Below are 23,995 nucleotides of genomic sequence, written 5' to 3'. Positions count from 1 at the left end.
TGATTGGCCATGATAAATTGCCCCTTGGTGTCAGAGGGATTAACAGGATAAATATGTGGGGTTACGGGTATAGGGCCTGGGTGGGATTATTGTCAGTGCAGACTCAATGGGCCAAATGGCTTCCTTCTGCATTGTAGGTTCTATAAGCTTGTACAATGTCCTTTAGCAAGGTCTTTGACATGAGACATGTTCTATGTTCTATTGACATGGTACCGCATGGTAGGTTGTTGCATAAGGTTAAATCTCATGGGATCTAGGGTGTGGTAGCTAAATAGATACAAAATTGGCTTGATGACAGAAGCCAGAGGGTGGTTGTAGAGGGTTGTTTTTCAAACTGGAGGCCTCTGACCAGTGGTGTGCCTCAGGGATCGGAGCTGGGTTCACTGTTAATTGTCATTTATGTTAACAGTTTGGATGAGAATATAGGAGGCATGGTTAGTAAGTTTGCAGATGACACCAAGATTTGTGGCATAGTGGACAGTGAAGAAGGTTATCTCGGATTGCAACGGGATCTTGATCAATTGGGCCAGTGGGCTGAGGAATGGCAGATGGAGTTTAATTTAGATAAATGCGAGGTGATGCATTTTGGTAGATTGAACCAGGCCAGGACTTACTCAGTTAATGGTAGGGCGTTGGGGAGAGTTACAGAACAAAGAGATCTAGGGGTACATGTTCATAGCTCCTTGAAAGTAAAGTCAAAGGTGGACAGTGGTGAAGAAGGCATTCGGCATGCTTTGTTTCATTGGTCAGAACATTGAATACAGGAGCTGGGATGTCTTGTTGAAGTTGTACAAGACATTGGTAAGGCCACACTTGGTATACTGTGTGCAGTTCTGGTCACCCTATTATAGAAAAGATATTATTAAACTAGAAAGAGTGCAGAAGAGATTTACTAGGATGCTACCGGGACTTGATGGTTTGAGTTATAACGAGAGGCTGGATGGACTGGGACTTTTTTCTCTGGAGCGTAGAAGACTGAGGGGTGATCTTATAGAGGTCGATAAAATAATGAGGGGCATAGATCAGCTAGATATTCAATATCTTTTCCCAAAGGTAGGGGAGTCTAAAACTAGAGGGCATAGGTTTAAGGTGAGAGGGGAGAGATACAAAAGGGCCCAGAGGGGCAATTTTTTCACACAGAGGGTCTGGAACAAGCTGCCAGAGATAGTAGTAGAGGGTACAATTTTGTCTTTTAAAAAGCATTTAGACAGTTACATGGGTGAGGTGAGTATAGAGGGATATGGGCCAAATGCGGGCAATTGGGTCCAGCTTAGGGGTTTAAAAAAAAGGGCGGCATGGACAAGTTGGGCCGAAGGGCCTGTTTCCATGCTGTAAACCTCTATGACGCCTCACTCCTGTGCCATCTTGGGAAAAAATAAGCCCAAGTCCCGCACATTTCGGCAGTGGTTCAGCAGCCAATGACAATCAACTTTGCAGGAATCCAGGATCGACTTGTCGATCATGATTGACTATTTAGAGACCGCTGGGGTAAACCATTTAGGACTGAGAGAGGAGAAATTTCTTCACTTCAAGAGTGGTAAGCCTGTGAAATTCACTACCACAGAAAATGGTTGAGGCCAAAACATTGTTTGTTTTCAAGAAGCAGTCAGATATAGCTCTTGGGGCCTAAGGGATCAAGGCATCTGGGGGGAAAGCGGGAAAAGATGACTGAGTTGGAAGATCAGGCATGATCATAATGAATAGTGGAGCAGGCTCGAAGGGTTGAATGGCTCCTATTTTCTATGTGTAATAGCAAATATTAATTTATAACAACATCAGAGATGCTTCCATATGGAATTTTTTGAAAATAACACAATTCTACTAAGCAAAGAACACCAACTTAGAGCAGCTAATTATGCTGCATTTGCAAAGGACACAAGCTGCTTTATTCGGAGCCCTCAGAGAGAAGTCACATGATCCAGCTCTTGGAAGAAAAGATACTGAATTTTGAATAGTCAGAGGTACTGCCACAGGGACTACAGCCTTGTGCTGTCTCTTTTTCTTTTGAAACCTCTCTCAAAAGACCTCATTGGCTGCAAACCAAGTTCTTAAAGAAGAATTCCGAATCAACCAGGCATGACTGTAGAACCCACTGCTCCACTGTGGAAAGGGACCCTTCAACTGTAAGCAAGTCTCTGGGACAATCCATTTTTTTTTTTTTCTGACTTTACTTTCTAATTGGAAAAATCTTTCTTAGATCTGATGCTCTGCAATTTTATTTCTTTCGAGCATGCTTGGGGGGTGTGTTGTTTTTGCAATAGTGGGTAGTTGGACATAATTGTATATTTTAAATCTTCCATGAATTATTTCTGCATCTTTATCTGAGTGAATTTTAGAAATAAAACTGTTTACTTGTTCAGTTAAGGAACCTGACTAAGGAATCTCACTGGATTATTTCTTGCACCGAGCTACAAATATAGTTAAACCATGGAATTCCTACAATACAGAAGAAAGCCATTTGGCCCATCGAGCCTGCACCGACAACTATCCCACCCAGGCCCTAACCCCATATTTACCATGACATTGAGGGGGCAATTTAGCATAGCCAATCCGCCTAACCCGCACATCTTTGGACTGTGGGAGGAAACCGGAGCACCCGGAGGAAACCCACGCAGACACGGGGAAAACGTGCAAACTACACAAAGCCACCCAAAGCCAGGTCCCTGGCACTGTGTGGCAGCAGTGCTAACCACTGTGCCACCGCAATATATATTAATTTGGGAGTGACATCTCAATTTTAAATTCAAATTCTGTTATCACCAATTCAGGAATGGGTGTTGAAAACAGGTGAATACCTGTGTATGTGACCTGGCCCACCTGTACAAGATCTATTTCTTTAAAAATCTACTCTATCACAAGCTCTAGGAAAACCCAATGCTACTGTCTTATGATCTCTAAAAGACCGAATAAGCTGATCCCACACAATTAAATCTGACCATGACCGAGGCACTGGGTGCAAAGGTATTCCTCCCTCAGCAGAGGGCAATGGAGGCAGGTCCGACTGAGGTATTCAAAAGGGAATTGGATTGCTACTTGAAAAGAAAGAATGTGCAAGTTACAGGGATAAGACAGCGGAGTGATATTAGGTAGAATGCTCTATCAGAGTCAGGACAGAGGGGCCAAATGGCCTCCTTCTGCACTATAAACATTCTGTGATTTCAACGAGGCTTCTGGCAAACAAGGTAGAATGAAAAAGAATTCAAAAGAAACAATGTTTTGTCTTCAGTATTTTAATGATTCAGTTAGAATAGCACTTTAAAGATTATTCTCCAGTAGCTTCTTCAATTCATCGACCCAATCCGGCTCATCTGTTCCTTCAAAATCTCTGTAACAGTAAAAATAAATGGATGTCCAGCAGTAATCTCAGCAACTTAAAATAATATGATGCAGCATTGCAATGTCTCTTTTATCCAGCCTGGATCATAACAGGACCTGGAGAGTTTGGCCCATCACCGGGAGCTGGGATACTTCCTCATTGGCTCCAAATAATCCTGCATGTCTTCATAGACATTAATTCTGGCTGAACAAACAGCAGGAAATTTAACTGTGCTTTATCTTTCTAAGGTATACAGTTAAGTTGCAGTAATACCCATGCACCTGCTCTAAGGGCCCTAAGCAGTAGGTCTGACCAAGCTACTCGTGAATATATATCAAACTGACTGAAAAATGGGGAATAACAGGTACATGTTAGTGGAATCACATTGGGTAGCTAGTGAAGGGCAAGTATCAAGGGGGAGGTGATGACCTGGTGATATTATTGCTAGAATATTAATCCAGAAACTCAGCTAATGTTCTGGGGGCCCGGGTTCAAATTCCGCCACAGCAGTTGGTGGAATTTGAATTCAATTTTAAAAATCTGGAATTAAGAATCTACTGATGACCATGAAACCATTTCCGATTGTTGGATAAACCTGTCTGGTTCACGAATGTCCTTTAGGGAAGGAAATCTGCCGTCCTTACCTGGTCTGGCCTACATGTGACTCCAGAGCCACAGCAATGTGCTTGACTCTCAACTGCCCTCGGGCAACCAGGGATGGGCAATAAATGCTGGCCAGCCAGTGATGCTTATGTCCCATGAATGAATAAAGATAAAAGTATGGTAGCCCACAGTATGGTAATGGGCCTGTTTCTAAATTTAGACGAACAGCATTGATGCAACTGGTCAGTTTTGAAGATCCCAACTTTGAACTGGGTCCAGTATTTGCGGGCAGAACAGTGGCACAGTGGTTAGTACTGCTGCCTCACAGCACCAGGGAATTGGGTTCGATTCCCGGCTTGGGTCACTGTCTGTGCGGAGTCTGCATGGGTTTCCTCCGAGTGCTCCGCTTTCTTCCCACAGTCCAAAAGACATGCTGGTTAGGTGCATTGGCCATGCTAAATTCTCCCTCAGTGTACCCGAACAGGCACCGGAGTGTGACGACTAGGGGATTTTCACAGTAACTTCATTCACAGAGTACTACAGTGCAGAAGAGGCCCTTCGGCCCATCGAGTCTGGACCGATGCATGAAATGCCCTGACCTGCCTACCTAATCCTACTTGCCAGCACTTGGCCCATAGCCTTGAATGTTATGCCGTGCCAAGTACTCATCCAAATACGTTTTAAAGGATGTGAGGCATCCCGCCTCCACCACCCTCCCAGGCAGTGCATTCCAAACCATCCCCACCCTCTGAGTAAAAAAGATTTTCCTCAAATCCCCCCTAAACCTCCCACCCCTCACTTTTAACTTGCGTCCCCTCATTACTGACGCTTCAACTAAGGAGAACAGCTGCCCCCTATCCACCCTGTCCTTGCCCCTCATTTTCTTGAACATCTCAATCAGGTCACCCCTCAGTCTTCTCTGCTCCAATAACAACAACCCAAGCCTATCCAACCTCTCTTCATAACTTAAATGCTCCATTGAGGGGCTAGATGGCCTACTCCTTCTCCTATTTCTTATGTTCTTATGTTCTTATCCCAGGCAGCATCCTAGTGAATCTCCTCTGCATCCCTTCCAGTGCATTCACGTCCTTCCGACAATGTAGTGACCAGAACTGCACACAGTACTCCAGCTGTGGCCTCACCAAAGTTCTATACAACTCCATCATGACCTCTCTGCTTTTGTAATTCATGATGTGGAGATGCCGGCGTTGGACTGGGGTAAACACAGTAAGAAGTTTAACAACACCAGGTTAAAGTCCAACAGGTTTATTTGGTAGCAAAAGCCACACAAGTGTGGCTTTTGCTACCAAATAAACCTGTTGGACTTTAACCTGGTGTTGTTAAACTTCTTACTTTGTAATTCATTGCAGTGTTAATGTAAGCCTACTTGTGACACTAATATATAAACTTTAAAAACTTATTGAAACCAGCAGGAACTCTCTCCATATTAATTTTTCAAAGGCTTGAGTTGGAGTCACTTCAATATTGTGATGGGCTACTGGGGTATTGAATAATTACAATAATCAGTTGCTTTTTGAGGGTTAATCTTCTCTAAACATGCTGCCGCCGCCTTTGTAAATGTCTTCTTTGTTATGCGCTGAAGTAAACTTTGATAACTTTTAAACTTACGTGTCTTCATCATCGGATCTGGGTTCCAACCTCTCTGGATCCAACTCAATGGTTCCCATTTCACCATCGACGTCATCAGTGTTTCCAGTGGCAGCTGATAGTGGGCCAATGAGCGGATTTCCTGATGCTAAAGAAAAGATAGTCAGTTATAAAGAGTCAGTTATTTACTTTCAAATGTTAATTGCAGAAGATCAATTTCCAATCTGTTGCAAATATTTAATATACAGAAGACGGTTATTTATACAGACCAAATTTATTGATTAGTGTCACAAGCAGGCTTATATTAACACTGCAATGAAGTTACTGTGAAAATCCTCCAGTTGCCACACTCCCGGCGCTTGTTCGGGTACACAGAGGGAGAATTTAGCACCTAACCAGCACGTCTTTCGGACTGTGGGAGGAAACAGAAGCACCCGGAGGAAACCTACGCAGACACTGAGAGAACGTGCAGACTCCACACAGACAGTGACCCAAGCCGGGAATCGAACCCGGGTCCCTGCCGTTGTGAGGCAGCAGTGCTACCCACTGTGCTACCGTGCCTCCCTTAAGTAGTTGATTGGAGAAAACAAACAGTGGATCTTTGCCATTCAAAACGTACATAACTGACCTATGGCCTAACTATTTCTGGCTCGCACTAAACACAATGGGGATGAATTAAACTTCGTCATACTTTTGCCACATGTGCGACAGCCATTCAACCAGCTGTTCTATTCCCCTCCTGATTTTCTTTTGGCTACCACCAAAGTCAATGTTCACCACCTATGTTTCTTATCTTTCACTATTTTTAAATGATTCTACTATAATCAATGCTGCTCAGGAATTTCCTTTAATCTCTCCTCAATAATAATTGTGCCATTATACACTATTCTCCTCTTTGCCCATCTATTAAAGTGAAGACAGATCCCGCTCCTTCTATATTCTACATTATTTGCAGGTAGTCATAAAATTATCAAGTATTTATCTGCCCCTCTCGTACACCGTATATGTTTTTAAAATTCAAGTTTTTAGTATACATCATATAATCACTGCCTCATGATTTACATAATCTTAAGAACATAAGAACATAAGAAATAGGAGCAGGAGTAGGCCATCTAGCCCCTTGAGCCTGCCCCGCCATTCAATAAGATCATGGCTGATCTGACGTGGATCAGTACCACTTACCCGCCTGATCCCCATAACCCTTAATTCCCTTACTGATCAGGAATCCATCCATCCGCGCTTTAAACATATTCAGCGAGGTAGCCTCCACCACCTCAGTGGGCAGAGAATTCCAGAGATTCACCACCCTCTGGGAGAAGAAGTTCCTCCTCAACTCTGTCTTAAACCGACCCCCCTTTATTTTGAGGCTGTGTCCTCTAGTTTTAACTTCCTTACTAAGTGGAAAGAATCTCTCCGCCTCCACCCTATCCAGCCCCCGCATTATCTTATAAGTCTCCATAAGATCCCCCCTCATCCTTCTAAACTCCAACGAGTACAAACCCTTCTATCACACTCTTCCCAATCATGCTGGCATCTGGTACTATGGCCTTTGGCCTTCATCATTCAATAATTTCAATAGTTCAATATTGTTTTTATGTCAATTTTCACCATAAATGCAGCATTTTGATTTATCAGCCAAAATTAGCTTTCCTTCCGTGATTAGATTTTTAAACTAAAACTTACTCTGTATTACCACATGCTGCAAAACCAAATCATTCACAGGTTCTGCAGTCAGATTGATGGGGCACAAGACTCCAGCGAGAGAAAACAGCATGTACAAAGCACCGCACCTGCCCTACCTGGAGTACTGTACATCTGGACATGGAAGTACAGTAAGAATATACAACATTAGGGACAACTTGGATTTGGCTTCTGAGCTACAAGGAGGTGTTGCAGCAACTGGGCATGTTCATACTGGAGGGGGTTAAAAAACTCTTATTCTCTTCATAGAATCCCTACAGTGCAGAAGGAGGCCATTCGGTCCATCGAGTCTGCACCGACCACAATCCCACCCAGGCCCTATTCCCGTAACGCCACATATTTACCCTGTGAATCCACTGACACTAAGGGTCAATTTACCATGGCCAATCGACCTAGCCCGTACATCTTTGGACTGTGGGAAGAAACTGGAGCACCCAGAGGAAACCCACGCAGAAACGGGGAGAATGTGCAAACTCCACACAGACAGTGACCCGAGACCAGAACTGAACCTAGGTCCCTGGCGCTGTGAGGCAACAGTGCCAGCCACTGTGCCACCGTGCTGTTTCTTAAGAGGTAAAAAGATACAAGTAAATAAATCCCTGATAAAAGTTTGACCTAAAGAGAGCTACAGTAAGGGGACACATAGTCAGCTCAGAACAAGTAGGTCAATTAGATTTAACAACTTTACAGAGAATAAATGGCACAAGCCACTCAGAGAACTGGGGAAAGCAGGTAGGATCAAAAGATTTGGAGCAGCTGGAGAAATGTGCAATACAAAAACAAAATACCCTGAATGCTGGAATTCCGAAATGAAAACAGAACACTCAGCTAGTATTGTGGAACTGTAGAGAGAGAGACAGAATCTGATGAACGGTCACATACCTCAAACACAAAGCAAATGAGGTCTGCGAGCAAGAGATAAATGCCTGTTTTAAACGTGTAGAGAAGTGCGGGGTGGCACGGTGGCACAGTGGTTAGCACTACTGCCTCACAGCACTAGGGACCCAAGTCCAATTCCGGCCTTGGGTGACTGTCTATGTGGAGCTTATACATTCACCCGCGTCTGCGTGGGTTTCCTCAGGTTGCCCCCCGCCCCACAGTCCAAAGATGTGTGGGTTAGGTTGATTGGCCATGCTAAATTGCCCCTTAGTGTCAGGTGGACTAGCAGGGTAAATGCATGGGGTAACATGGATATGATCTGGGTGGGATGCAGACTCGATGGGCTGAATGGCCTCCTTAGGCACTGTAGTGATTCAATGATTCTAAATGCGTTTGTTTTAAAAGTTGGACAAGGTGTATGGGTGGCAATGTTCTTTTGGGCATCTGCATTCCTATGTACAACATGGACACACTTTTTTGGCTTAAAGGGGAATGCCACTGCTGGGATGATCCTACTTTGACAGTTGGCATGGTTCTGGAGTGGCATATTGCTGGGCATGACCAATTAAGAGACAGCTATCCAATCCCACCTCCAAGAGCTGCTGGTAGTGGCATCACTGATAGCCAGGGGTGTTGCTGAGAGTACAACACAGGGAGAGGGCACCTCAATGGCAGGATGCCCTCAAAGAATTGTGACTTTGGTTGGGGCAAGACAGTTAGGCCTTGGTGATTGGCTGTGGTGGCACCATTGCTCCTGGGAGAAAGGGGGCTGGCATCCACGGGCTACTCGGTGCCTTTATGCCACTATCAGCTCTTCTTTAGTCTTTAATGCTACCATTAGTATTTCCTTTGTCTTGTGCCCATGACATCTTTATCAATCTCTCCTTAGTGCTGACCTGTTCCTGACCCACCACCTTCACCTCCCCCCCCTCCACATATCTACCCGTCTTCTGTTCTGAAGAGTGATAAGGACTCAAAATGTCAACTATTTTTCTTTCTCCACAGACGCTGCCAGATCTGCTGCGTTTATCCTGCATTTTCAATTTTAACATGCATAGAAACATACATGGAAACTAGAAGCAGGAGTCGGCCCTTCAAACCTGCTCTGCCATTCATTCTGATCATGGCTGATCATCAAATTCAATACTCTGATCCTGCCTTTCCCCCCCATATCCCTTTATCCCTTAGCCTCAAGAGCTATATCTAATTTATTATTCAAATCACACAACACTTTGACCTCAACTACTTTCTGTGGTAGTGAATTCCACAGATTCACCACTCTCAGGCTGAAGAAATTTCTCCTCACCTCAGTCCTAAAAGGTTTATCCTTTATCCTCAAACTATTACCCCCTAGTTCTGGACTCTCCCACCATCGGGGACATTCTTTCTGAATCTACCCTGTCTAATCCTGTCAGAATTTTATAAGTTTCTCTGAGATTTCCTCTCACTCTTTGAAACTCCAATGAATATAATCCTAACTGAATTAGACTTTCCTCATATGACAGTCCTGCCATCCCAGGAATCAGCCCGATAAACATTTGCTGCACTCCCACTTTAGCAAGAACATCCCTCCTCAGATAAGGACACCAAAACTGCACACGATACTCCAGGTGTGGCCTCACCAATGGCCGATACAATTTTATTTCAGATTCCCAGCGTCCGCAGTATTTTGCTTTTGTTTTATTTTCCAGTTCCTTGGAAAACATCAAAGAATAAAAATCCTCCCCGTATAATAAATTCAACCCCCACCCCCCAGAAAATATGGAACTCATACAATTGTGCAACACCTTAAGCACAAGTTCTCACGTGAAGGGTGGTCTTAAAGTTGTACGAAGCAAAAACAGAAAAATCACTGGTAATGAGCGTACTCGCATTTTGATGGAAGGATTATACCCACAATGTTAACCTGGCTTTTCTCTGACTGACCTGTTTGTACTTACAATGTTTTGTTCTTGTTTCATATTTCAAACATCACCATTTATTTTCCTTTTATTCTACCTGTATTGCTGCTTTTTTAATTGTTTTTTCCCAAAAATGTTCTGGGTCGATTTTACTCATTAAGACGATTGATGTGAGTGTTGGATAACAGAACAATGGTGTCAGCAACAAGCATACCAGACCGGTGTATATTGCAGACCACAAATGGTGTATACTCCTGCATTCTGTCTCAGTCTGCCTCAACCACATTGTAACTTAAAAATATAAGATTACAGATTTATACCGACTAAATGAAATGTTTACTCATGTCTTAGCCTTGGTAAAGAGGTTGTTCTGCTGGAATATGTTGACATGTTCATAGTCAGCATGCGGTATACATTCAAAAAACTGTTGAACCTCTACAGTAGTGAAATGAAGTGCTAATAGGAACATAGGAATTAGGAGCAGAAGTAGGCAAATTCAACCCTTCGAGCCTGCTCCGCCATTCAATCAGATCATTACTGATCTCTCCCTGGTCTCAAATCCACCTCTCCCCCATATCCCCTTATTATTTTTTCATTAGAAATATATCTATCTCCTTCTCGAAACCATTTAATGAGTCAGACTCCACTGCACTATGGGGCAGCGAGTTCCACAAATTCACCACCCTCTGCAAGAAGTAGTTCCTCCTCGTCTCAGTTTTAAATCTACCGCCTCTCAACCAATACCTGTGACCTTGATGCACTATCAATCAAGCAAAGACTAGGTTGTATGCAAGAACAAATAGGCTTTTATTCGCAAAAGACTTGGAGCACACCCATGCCGATGAACTGGTCCAGAGACTGAGGCAGGGGGTGGGGAGCAGTCACCTTTCTACCTGGACCGGGGGGGGAGGAGTCTCAGGCAGGGCCGGCAGGGGCATGTCCAGGCATGTCTCACACACACACAGGCAATAAGCTTAACAGTGGTTTACCACAGACCTCTTGTTCGAGATTGCCCCATAAGAGGAAACGATTGGTCTACATTTACTTTATCAATCCCTTTTAAAATGTTATATACCTCGATCAGATCCCCTCTCGTCCTTCTAAACTCCAGCGAGTATAATCGCAAACTGGGAATCTCTCCTCCTACGTTAACCCTTTCATCCCCGGGATCAATCTGGTGAACTTCCTCTGAACTGCTTCCAATGGCACCACATTCTTCCTCAAATAAGGAGACCAAAACTGGACACAATACTCTAGATGTGGTCTCACCAACACCCTATACAATTGCGCTGTATAGGGTATAATGTGTATACTAGATCCAACTTTAGAGAATAAATTGAATCAGTCCACCTTAAATTCTGCTGCAGGGGAACAGGTTTAGCTTGCCGGGAAAAAAACCCATTGCAAAATAGTGATCTTTAGAATTCTGCAGTGTGTCTGATATGATGTGAAAATATACAATCAAGTAATGTTAGAACAGAAAAGAGATGCAGTCAGTCGACATGAATAATTTAACAACTGGCATATGAAGATTACCCAGTGGGCTAGTAAGCCAATTAATTTTTAATACAACTAGTCCATCTCTCATTATATTGCTTACAGATGAAAAGAAAATGTTAACGCATTTTTCCACTTATATAACTGTCTTTTGAATACCAGGCTCCTGTCTGTTACTCATTTTCTTGTCCATGTTTATTCAATTCCTTATCTCCATCTCTTTTTGTATATACAGGAAGCGAAGAAACATTCAGTCCCTCAAATCTGTTCCGTCATTCAATTAGATCATGGCTGATCTGTACCTGAACTCAATTTACATGTTCCATATCCCTTGATAATCTTGTTTAACAAAAATCAAATCGATTTTAGCCTTGAGAATGTCAATCAACAGCTTTTAAGGAGAGTCTGTTCCTGATTTCCACTATACATCATGTGAAGAAGTACTTCTTAACATCATCCCTGAACAGCCAAGGCCCAATATTAAGGCTGTGCCCCCTTGCACTGGGTTCTACCACCAGTTGAAACAGCGGCCAGGATTCTCACGGCTCACTGCACTGCTTGAGCAGTACAGCAGACTGGGAGACAACAGCGGAAGGGCCTTTCGCGACAGGCGTCTGGCCTGTCATGAGTTTCCCAGGCGCTTTTTTTTGGCACAAATCAGCGCGAAGCTGATTAGCGGGCCTGGGATGGTAGTCTCCAGGCCCACTAGCGTTGCCCCCCCACCTCTGCCGGGAGTGGTTCCCATCAGCACGGCTTGCAACTGCTCCGCACTAACAGGGAACAGACGGATTCACCCCACTGGCGGGGACAGAAGCCATTGAGGCCCCCCCAGGAGGTCGGGGGCAAGGTGGGGTTTTGTCTTGGGCAGTGCCAGCCTGGCAGTGTCAGCCTGGCACCCGGGCACTGCCCAAGGGGCAAACTGGCACAGCCTACCAGGCACCTTGGCACTGTCCACCGAGCAGTGCTAAAGGGCGGGGCAATCGGTGGGGGTGTGGAACCGGCTGCCACTTTGCAAGAGGGATCGGTGGGAGAGGGAGGGAGGAGGGTGATCTGGGCTGGCCATCGGGGCGGGGGGAGTAGGTTTGGGTCTGGCCATCACCGGGGGGGGGGGGACGGTAGATCAGGGCTGTCCCAGGGAAGAGATAGGGGCTGTCCCAGAAGTGGTCCAGTAGACCAGTGATCCGAGGTTTAGGGGGTCAGGAAGGTCAGCTATCGGGGGGGGGGGGGGGGGGGGGGGGGAGCCAATATGCCAGTAATCTGAAGGCCAGTGATGGCGGGGGGGGCATAGTGCACATACGCTGATCCCCGCACTGACAGATCGGTGCATGCGCAGTGGCCCGCTCAGCACTATACTGCCGACCTCTCCAGTGGGATAAGCCCCCCGCCCTGTTCTCCCGCCCATTGGGCATTTAGTTTTGTTTTGAGAGAATCGCGGCCAGTTTCTCTATATCTATAATTTAATCTTTTAATCAATTTGATTACATAATTTAGACTATCCCTCAATCTTTCAAACTCAAGAAACCACTAACCATGCTTGTGCAACCACTCTTCAGAATTGACGTCTTTAAACCCTAGAGACAGTGGATTGGAAAAATGTCGCTTGACTAGTAATCCAGAGGCCTAAACTAATGCTCTGGGGACACAGGTTCAAATCCCACCATGGTAGCAGGTGGAATTTAAAATACAGTTAATAAAATCTGGAATTAAAAAACTAGCATCAGTAATGGTGATCATTGTGGACTGTTGTTAAAAACTCAACTGGTTCACTAATATCCTTTAGAGAAGGAAATCTGCCATTTTTACCTGGTCTGGCCTACGTGTGACTCCAGAGCCACAGCAATGTGGTTGACTCTCAACTGCCCTCTGAAATGAGGGCCTAGCTACGAAGTCTACAAAGGATTAAACCAGATGGATCACCCTTCATTGACCTAGGCACTGGAAGTGACAACGGCAAATCCAACCCAATCGACCATGCCAAGTCCTCCTTACTGATATCTGGGAGCTTGAGCCAAAATTGGGGGAGATGTCTTACAGACTAGTCAAGCAACAGCCTGAAGTAATTGTAATGTCATAATTATGATAGGGGTTGTGAGTTCTAAAAATAATATGGTTTGCCATCTGGATTCCAACTGATTCGTATTCTATGAGCTTTTTTCCTTACAGAGTACAAATAGAAACTAAAAGCATGACCCTGTAATACACCCGAATTGACATCACCAGCAAATTATGTGACCGGTTCTTAAAGCAATCATGCAACCGTTTAAATATATAACACCGATCCCTGGGTATGTCGTGTCCCACTGGGAGGACAGATCCAGCAGAGATGACAGCACAGTGGTATACATTAGGGAGGGAATTACTCTGGGCATCCTTAACATTGACTCTTGACCACATGAAGTTTCATGGCATCAAGTCAAACGTAGGCAATGAAACCTCCAGCTGATCAATACATACTCAGCTGATGAATCATTGCTGAATACCAAAGGTGGCACGGGCATGGATTGTACTCTAGGTGGGGGGCTTCAATGTCCATCACCAAGATAGCTCAGTAGCACCAGCACTGACCAAACTAGCCTCGTCCTAAGGGGCATAGTTTCTAAATTAGGTCTTCAGCATTCAGCATGTGGTGAGGTAGCCAGCAAGAGGTGAAGACAGGACTTGACCTCATCCTTACCGATTTACTGTTGCAGATGCATCTGTTCATGGCAGTTTTCGTAGAAGTGACCACTACACAGTCTATCTGTAGGTGAAGTCCCGTCTTCACTCAGAGATTACCTTCCATGTTGTTAAGTAGCACTACCACCATGCCAAATGGGGTAGATTTCAAACAGATCTAACATCTCAAACCTAAACATCCATGATGCACTGTGCGCCATTAGCACCAGTGGAACTATATTCAAGCCCAATCTGTAACCCTGTGCCCAAGCACATCCCCCACTCTGCCATTACTCTACCATTAGGGCGGCATGGTAGCACAGTGGTTAGCACTGCTGCTTCACAGCTCCAGGGACCTGGGTTCGATTCCCGGCTTAGGTCACTGTCTGTGTGGAGTTTGCACATTCTCCTCGTGTCTGCGTGGGTTTCCTCTGGGTGCTCCGGTTTCCCCCCACAGTCCAAAGATGTGCGGGTTAGGTTGATTGGCCATGCTAAAATTGCCCCTTAGTGTCCTGGGATGCGTAGATTAGAGGGATTAGCGGGTAAAATGTGTAGGGATATGGGAGTAGGGCCTGGGTGGGATTGTGGTCGGTACAGACTCGATGGGCCGAATGGCCTCTTTCTGTACTGTAGGATTTCTATGATTTCTATTACCTTCAAGCCCGTGAATCAACCCTGATAATGTTTCTTACCTTTAGATTTAACTATTCTAACGCACTCCTGGCTGGTCACCCAGATTTTATCCTCTAAACCTGAATCGTCCAAAACTCTGCCACCCGTGTCTTAACATGTAGCAAGTCCTGTTCACCTGTCACCTCCGAGCCCACTGACCTCATTGCCTCCAGTCAGGCAATATCTTAATTTTAAAACTCTCAAATCCCAGCATGGCCTCAACTCTATCTCTGTAATCATCTCCAGCTCCACAACTCTCTGAGATAACTTTCGCTCTGGCCTCTTGAGCATCCCAATTTTAATCGCTCTACTATTAGTGGCCATGCCTTTGGTTGCCTAGTCTTCTGGAATACCTTACATCTTACCTTACCTTACAATTCCTTACATCTCTCCAGCTCTTAATCTTCCTTTAAGACACTCTCTACAGCCTCTTTCTTCAACCAGGCTTTGGGCCAGTTGACCTATTATCTCTTCACGTGGCTCAATGTCAGTCTTGTTTTATAATGCTCCTGTGAAGTGCCTTGCCTTTTATTACATTGAAGGCATTTTTATATAAAGACAAATATCTGTTGTTGCACGACACTGCTTCATATTTAAATAGTTGCTTTAAGAGCTGATCATGTGATTTGATGGCAACGTCATTAGGGTGTTGCAGAGGCTGTTGTCTCACTTTCAGTTTGTATTCTGTAGTGCAAAGAACATCTTTTTCAATAAATCTGTTGCTGTTAGTTCGGATCTATGTATGCAAATCACGAGGGGGGATTTCTCCGGCCACCCAGCCCCGTGTTTCTCAGCGGCAGGAAGTGGCGCACTGTTCACTGGCGGTGGGATTCTCTGGGCCTGCCGCTGTCAATGGGATGATGTCACCCCACATCACCGGGAAACCCACGGCAGGGGGCGCGCTGCCAGCGGGACCAGAGAATCCTGCCGGCATGAACGGCCGGAGAATTCCCCCCCAACATCTTTCCCTTTTGTTAAAATCCACAAACCCTAACGTAACATTCACATTTCTTGGTTGTGACAAATTTGCATTTTTCAGAAGTGTGTCTGGGGTGCAGATTTGGGAGTAACCATCGGAGGTGCATTCGGGTGCTGGGATCTGGAAAAGGTAGTGACTGTCACCACGACTAATCAAACAAAAGCGGCAATGCACGAGGTTACCTGGGCACAGACTTAAAGAGCATGTCGTGGGTAATGACAAACATGCATGTTTGATCTAGTGACAGGCAAAGAAACATCTCAGGTTGTACATCCACAGAGGTAAATAAAATATAGTGACACCAGGCTCGGGGAAGTATCCAAGCTTGAAATAGCCCAAGGACTTGAGGGCAACGCTACTTGAACGAACAAAATTTACTGGTGGCGTTGAAAGAAGGGATAGGTAGGTTTTAAGTTTTATTTCCCCAGAATTATTTGCTATTTATTTTGCGATAAAAGTTTTATTTTCGAGAGATTTATAATGGCCAGGGACTCACCATGACATCAGAAATGCTCCAGTTTCCTCCCATGGGTTAGTTGGATTGGCCATGCTAAATTGCCCCTTAGTGTCAGGGGGACTAGCTAGGGTAAATGCATGGGGTTATGGGGATAGGACCTGGGTGGGATTGTGGTCGGTTCAGACTCGATGGGTCAAATGGCCTCCTTGCGTGATTCTATGATTTTATGCACTGTATGATTCTATGATTCCTTTAGTAAAAGTTTTAAAGTTTATTTATTAGTGTCACAAGTAGGCTTACACTATCACTGCAATGAAGTTACTGTGAAAATCCTCTAGTCGCCACACTCCGGCACCTGTTCGGGTACACCGAGGGAGAATTTAGCATGGCCAATGCACCTAACCAGCACATCTTTCGGACTGTGGGAGGAAACCGGAGCACCTGGAGGAAATCCATGTAGACACGGGGAGAATGTGCAGACTCCACACAGACAGTGACCCCAAGCTGAGAAACAAACCCGGTTCCCTGGCGCTGTGAAGCAGCAGTGCTAACCACTGTGCCGCTGTGCCACCCCATAAGTAGCACAATAGTTCATTTTACAGTAAACAAGATTTGAAATATATTTTTCTATTTTCATTTCAGTGACTCTTAAATGTACGCCATACAAGATAATCTGAGCTCTGCAGGTATAGAACATAGAAAAACTACAGCACAAACAGGCCCTTCGGCCCCACAAGTTGTGCCGAACACATCCCTACCTTCTAGACCTACCTATAACCCTCCATCCTATTAAGCTCCATGTAGTCATCCAGGAGTCTCTTAAAAGACCCTATTGAGTTCGCCTCCACCACCACTGACGGCAGCCGATTCCACTCGCCCACCACCCTCTGTGTGAAAAACGTCCCCCTAACATCTCCCCTGTACCTACCCCCCAGCACCTTAAACCTGTGTCCTCTCATAGCAGACATTTCCACCCTGGGAGAAAGCCTCTGAGAGTCCATCCAATCTATGCCTCTCAACATCTTATACACCTCTATTAGGTCTCCTCTCATCCTTCGTCTCTCCAAGGAGAAAAGACCGAGCTCCCTCAGCCTATCCTCATAAGGCATGCCACTCAATCCAGGCAACATCCTTGTAAATCTCCTCTGCACTCTTTCAATCTTTTCCACATCCTTCCTATAGTGAGGCGACCAGAACTGAGCACAGTCGACCAGAACTGAGCACAGTAAATATACTGTAAATTATTTTAATCATATAGAGAGGTAACATTTTAAAAAAGTATTGTTAATAAAAGCTGCATGCTCCATCTAGTGGAGAAAATATGTAAGTGAATCCATCCGCGTGTTTTATCTTTCCATATTGTGTGTGATCTCACACAAAATATCTTTGGTTTGCGCTGATGTGCAAATTTACAAACTGTTTTATTTTATATAAATACAGTTTGCACTACAATATTTAACGCACACATTGCAAATATTCAAACATTTACCAGAATACATCTTATACCATCAATTAATGTGCTGTGTCATATGTTGTTTTTAAAAAAATTAGATTAAGTTTATTAGTACTAAATTTGTAAATGTATAACCAGGTGGTTAGCTGATTTTATTCAGGGAGGAAGTCTTGATGGTTTTAATGGGCCTACAAGTGGATAAATCCCCAGGTCCAGATGAGATGTAGCCCGGGCTGCTGTAGGAGGCAAGGGAAGAGATTGCGACGGCTCTGACAATAATTTCCAAATCTTCTCTGGCCGTAGGAGAGGTGCCAGAGGACTCGAGGACAGCTCATGTTTAATTCCAGAAGGGAAGTAGGAAAAAAAACAAGAAATTACAGGCCAGTGAGTCTAACTTCAGTGGTAGGGAAATTATTGGAAAAAATTCTGAGGGATAAAGTTAATCTCCACCTGGGGAGGCAACGATTAATCAAGGATGGTCAGCAGGATTTTGTCCAAAGGAGATCATGCCTTACAAATATGATTGAGTTTTTTGAGGAGGTGACTAGGTGTATAGATAAAGGTAGTGCAGTTGATGTAGTCTACATGGACTTCAGTAAGACTTTTGACAAGGGTCCCACATGGGAGGCTGAGGAAGGTGGTATGAGCCCATGGGATCTGGGCAATTTGACCAAACTGGACCCAAAATGGGCTTAAGTGGTAGGAGGCAGAGGGTGACGGTTGTGGTTCTTGTGACTGGAAGCCTGTGTCCAGTGGTATTCTGCAGGGATTGGTCTTGGGTCCCTTGTTGTTTGTCGTATAGATTAATGATCTGGATGTGAATGTAGGAGGTATGATAAGTAAGTTCGCTGATGACACTAAAATTGGTGGTGTGGTAAATAGTGAGAAGAAAAGCCTTAGATGACAGGACGATATAGACAGGCCGGTTGGATGGACAGAACAGTGCCAAATGGAATTTAACCCTGAAAAGTTTGAGGTGATGTATTTTGGCAGGACTAACATGGCAAGGGAATATACAATGAATGGTCAAACCCTAGGAAGTAAAGAGGATCAGAGAGACTTTGGTGTGCATGTCCACTGATCTCTGAAAGCAGTAAGACAAGTAGATAAGATGGTTAAGAAGGCATATAGGATGCTTGCACTTATTAGTTGAGGCATTAAACATAAGAGCAGGGAGGTTATGATGCAGCTGTATAAAATGCTGGTTAGGCCACAGCTGGAGTACTGTGTGCAGCTCTGGTTGCCACACTATAGGAAGGAAGCGATTGCACTGGAGAAGGTGCAGGAGAAATTCACCAGGACGTTATCTGGGCTGGAGCTTTTCAGCTATTAAGAGAGACTGGATAGGCAGAGTTTGTTTTCCTTTGGGGCAGAGAAGGCTGAGGGGGGACTAATTAAGGTGTATAAAGTTATGAGGGGGATAGGTAGTGTTGATAGGAAGGAACCTTTCTGCTTAGTACAGGAGTCAATAACCATGGGGCATGGAGTTAAGTTAAGGGGTAGGAGATGTGAGGAAAAACTTTTTCACCCAGAGGGCGAAACTCTTGAACTCACTGCATGAAAGGATGATAGAAGTGGGAATATTTAAGAAGTATTTAGATGAGCACTTGAACCGCCATAGCATACAAGGCTACGGACCAAGTGTTGGAAAATGGGATTTATATAGATCGGTGCTTGATGGCTGGTGCGGACATGATGGACTGAATGGCCTCTTTCTGTGCTGTAAAACTCTATGACTTTAAATAGTGACACGGAGTTACAAATCAGATGTATTAAAGATTTACTGACTACTGGGAAAACAGAAAAATCATAGAAGCTACAAAGATTCTAATATAAAAGCAACAATAATTTTACCAGATATATCAAAGTTCATTGAAAATAATTTTAAGGCCAAGTTCTTACCCCCTTTATCTATTGTGTAGGTCTTAAAAGCCAAGTTGGCATTAACGTTCTTTAAGAAATTCAGTACTGTTTCAGGAGGGCGTTGGCTCCACTGTTTGCGAGGACCCATTTTATGATACATTTTCACTTGATTACCTAATAAATATCAGTATGTTAGTGTCGTCAAATAACGAAGGACTTTCCGGGTTAAAAAAAAAATCACTTTGCAAAATGTATAATACAAGGAGAATAAAAGTTACCACTGTTAAAGTCGTCAACAGCCATACCAGATGTCAGTTTCGCATTTTCAAGTATATTTAACACCGTATCGGGAGGAACTTCACTCCATTGCTTGCGGCCGGAGGGTTTGCCACTTTGTATTATCACATGGTCTCCCTTTGGTGTTACTGGTAATTAAATAAATGACAGGGTAACAAACCGTAATGGGAACACGCGCAAAGGCAGAACTTCTAAAAAAAAAGTTATTCACTTCATCAGGCTAGCTAATTACGCAAACTGTGTATAATTTTATTGTATTGTGGATTCTAATCTTATTGATTCAAATCATAGGGACAGCATAAGTTCTCCTTGTGATAACCAACCTGCATACAATCAGTTCAGCTTACTTCTATTGAAATGTGTACAATAATTAGGGTGGCACGGCGGCACAGTGGTTAGCACTGCTGCCTCACAGCACCAGGGATCCGGGTTTGATTCCTGGCTCAGGTGACTGTCTGTGTGGAGTTTGCACGTTCTCCCCGTGTCTGCGTGGGTTTCCTCCGGGTGCTCCGGTTTGCTCCCACACTCCAAAGATGTGCAGGTTAGGTTAATTGGCCATGCTAAATTAACTAAATTAGTGTCAGGTGGATTGGCTAGGGTAAATGCATGGGGTTATGGGGATAGGGCCTGGGTGGAATTGCGGTCGGTGCAGACTCGATGGGCAGAATGGCCTCCTTCTGCACTGTGGGATTTATAACATTGCACTTCCAACATTATAAAAGTCCCAATAATAGAATCAGCAACAGGAAAATAAGGACGACAAGACGTAAAAGTTCAGAAGATCTGGTCGCCTCATTACAGGAAGGATGTGGAAAGATTGAAAGGGTGCAGAGGAGATTTACAAGGATGTTGCCTGGATTGAGTGGCATGCCTTATGAAGATAGGCTGAGGGAGCTCGGTCTTTTCTCCTTGGAGAGACATAGGATGAGAGGAGACCTAATAGAGGTGTATAAGATGTTGAGAGGCATAGATTGGGTGGACTCTCAGACGCTTTTTCCCAGGGTGGAAATGGTTGCTACGAGAGGACACAGGTTGAAGGTGCTGGGGGGTAGGTACAGGGGAGATGTTAGGGGAAAGTTTTTCACACAGAGGGTGGTGGGCGAGTGGAATCAGCTGCCGTCAGTGGTGGTGGAGGCAAACTCAATAGGGTCTTTTAAGAGACTCCTGGATGAGTACATGGGACTTAATGGGATGGAGGGTTATAGGTAGGCCTAAAAGGTAGGGATATGTTCGGCACAACTTGTGGGGCCGAGGGGCCTGTTTTGTGCTGTAGTTTTTCTATGTTTCTATCAAGTATATTATTTAAACTACTTGCAATTACGAAAAGAATTTTATGAACAGCAACAAAAGAATGTAACGTGTTCATGTCAGGGTGAGCATCAGGATGAGAAGTAAGATCAAAAGCTTTCCCCTTCATGAATGTTGCTGGTCTCAATGCCAGGTGAATTTGTCGCATTTGGAAATATCGTGTTGGAAGTAGCAGCAGCCTTTACACTTTAAAGAGATATTTTACCTTCCATTTGAGAAACTGTTTCTTCTAATGTTTTTTCAGCTAGGTTCCTGGCAATGCTTTCTCCTTCTGCTGGGTTCCACTTTCTGAGGCCTGCTGATGCCTCTGTGGTTTTCTTAAAAATACAATATCACATTTCAAAAGGAAAGGGAGAAAGATATCAAACTGAAACACCAACACAAATAGAAAAAAAACAAGGAATCAATTATTCCTACTGACCTGCAGTACTGGAGCGTGATAATGTTGTTGCTACTTTATAGATTGGTACCATACTGGTCTCAGTACATACTTGGCACCTAATTTACAGTGTTTCAGCTCAGGTTCCAAAATCAAAGAGACACAAATCACCTTTAGTGCTACCCAACTCTTCTAATAATTCATGATGTGGAGATGCCGGCGTTGGGACTGGGGCGGGGCACAGTAAGAAGTCTCACAACACCAGGTTCAAGTCCAACGAGTTTATTTGGAATCACTGTTCTTATAATTCAGCAGCACTGACCCGATATAGCAATGAGACTTGGCATCATGTGGCAGAATGTAGAGCCTGTCATTACATTGGTCAGGATTTCCACTCCCTCCCACCCTGTGGCATGCGTTCCATTGGTGGGGATGTCTCGTCATTGGCCACCAGCAGAATCTTCCAGTCCCGCCAAAGTAAATGACCCTTTATGTTGACTGCCAGCCCCACAGCCAGGGAACCCTGCCGTGGGATGGGGTGGGGGGTGGCGGGGGGGGCGTCTTTGGCAGGACTGGAAGATCCCACCAGCGGGGAAGGGCAGGCAAACCCTGCCTTTTAGGGCATAAAGTTCCCTTTTCTACTAATTAGAGTGAAACCTTCCCCTCACTCTCTGCCAGTAAACTCAGTGATAACTAAATCCTAGGGTGCGTATTGGGCAAGTCTAAACTGCATATAGTGGGCAGTGTGGTTTGCTACAGTGGTTCTCCAGGTTTTACAGGAACTCACAGGAACGCTGAACACATTAAGTGTGATCTTGCCCTTGTTAGTTGAGCAGTAATGTTTCCAAATCATGATGGTGCTTTTCAACAGCCTGAGGCAAGTTAATCCACTTGGAGGAATCTGATTGATAATAGTGGTGTGAAGAATAAGCATGCCCAGGCAAGGATATAGAATGGAGTTGATGAGAGAATGCCCTATAGCATCTCACGATGCACAGCAGTCTATGTGAGTCAACCGGTTATTATATCAAATGCGAATTTGTTTCTACAACTATGGGTCTCAACTGAGCTCAAAAGACATGTTGAGGCGGCAAGGTGGAACAGTGGTTAGCACTGCTAGGGACCCGGGTTCAACTCTGGCCTCGGGTGACTGTGTGTAGTTTGCATATTCTCCCCGTGTCTGCGTGGGTTTCCTCCGGGTGCTCCAGTTTCCTTCCACAGTCCAAAGATGTGTGGGTTAGGTTGATTGGCCATGCTAAATTGACCCTTGTGTCAGGGGGATTAGCAGGGTAAATATTACGGGAATAGGGCCTGGGTGGGATTGTGGTCATTGCAGACTCGATGGGCCAAATGGCCTCCTTCTGCACTGTAGGGGTTCTATGATTCTATGACATGGACAATATAGTTTTCCTTCTTTGTAGTTTTTCTTACTCCCAAAGTATCTCCACATCTCTTCTCAAATGCGGATTAAAAATGTGCCTCCAGTACTTCAACCAGTCACTCTTGATGTGCAGGTTCAAACAGTGAACATCAAGCAGCTACTCAAACAGGGACATAAATCCTTCACCGGGATGACACAAACCCACATTTTCTAACAGGGATCACATAATAATACATAGGAGAGGGAATCGCAGCCACAGTGAAATTCTAACACCTTCTGTTCTAACATTTAAATGCAATCTGTATCGTGCATGTATTTAAATATTACAGCATATTTACCAAGAGTTCATACAAACCATGCATTCACTTCCACCTGCGCTGGAGGAGACATCTTCACATTTACTTGGTACGCTGGCTGAAATGGATTGAAATGTGCAAACTTGTGTATGGATTAACTTTGCAACTTGTTCGGTAGAATATTGTACAGCATAATTTCCCAATAAAGGTTGTCTGAAATTCTTTTAATACCTTTCTGCATTGTCCTGGGTTTATCTCGTGCTGCTTTCTTCCTCTTGGCTGTTACTTCACAAAACTCCTTCTTTACCATCTAGAAAAACAAATCAAACATAACGACAACAAAAAGAAAGCGAGAGCCAGTGAGATAAGAAGAAAAAAATGCAAATGTGGGATATTGGGGATAAACCCCCAAATGCTGGAATTGTACAGGTCAGCCAGCAGCCGAAAAGGGTAAGATATTTCACAAATACCTCTTCATTTAAAAACCAGTGAATATCTGCTCACCTCAGGTGATAAAAACTTGCTAATAAGCTTTGCAAAGCAATTCCTAGCAAGAATGGTGCTGACAGAAGGACGATCCTTTGGATTTCTTTTGAACATCTGTTTTATGACGTATTGCAGCTCGTAGGAGTACTGACTTGGAATTGGAGTGTAGGACCCTTTGCAGATTTTTAGGATGAGATTCTTCCAGCTATTGGACTGGAACTGGTAAAACAGGAAAAAAAAAATATTTATTTTCAAATTATAAAA

The 23,995-nt window shown here is 44.3% G+C and overlaps 1 protein-coding gene across 3 annotated transcripts in view; it reads right to left on the bottom strand.

Moving 5' to 3' along the window:
• Positions 1-3,217: 3,217 nt before the first annotated feature.
• Positions 3,218-23,995, bottom strand: part of nek3 (NIMA related kinase 3) — a 39,915-nt gene continuing 19,137 nt past the window's right edge. For 2 of the 3 annotated variants that reach the window (XM_078222318.1, XM_078222319.1), the window contains exons 9-16: positions 23,750-23,950; positions 23,477-23,555; positions 23,305-23,363; positions 21,395-21,506; positions 19,863-20,009; positions 19,624-19,758; positions 5,549-5,675; positions 3,218-3,325 (exon numbers count right to left, since the gene is read on the bottom strand). In XM_078222318.1, the coding sequence (XP_078078444.1) occupies positions 3,256-3,325; positions 5,549-5,675; positions 19,624-19,758; positions 19,863-20,009; positions 21,395-21,506; positions 23,305-23,363; positions 23,477-23,555; positions 23,750-23,950 (930 nt within the window). In that variant the 3' untranslated portion in view covers positions 3,218-3,255. The remainder of the gene's footprint in view (positions 3,326-5,548; positions 5,676-19,623; positions 19,759-19,862; positions 20,010-21,394; positions 21,507-23,304; positions 23,364-23,476; positions 23,556-23,749; positions 23,951-23,995) is intronic. The other variant, XM_078222320.1, reaches the window with a different exon arrangement.

Source organism: Mustelus asterias, chromosome 10 (genome assembly GCF_964213995.1).
Source record: "Mustelus asterias chromosome 10, sMusAst1.hap1.1, whole genome shotgun sequence".
Classification (NCBI taxonomy): domain Eukaryota; kingdom Metazoa; phylum Chordata; class Chondrichthyes; order Carcharhiniformes; family Triakidae; genus Mustelus; species Mustelus asterias.
The sequence above is the reverse complement of the archived record's forward strand: the minus strand, read 5'-3'. Positions and strand labels throughout refer to the sequence as shown.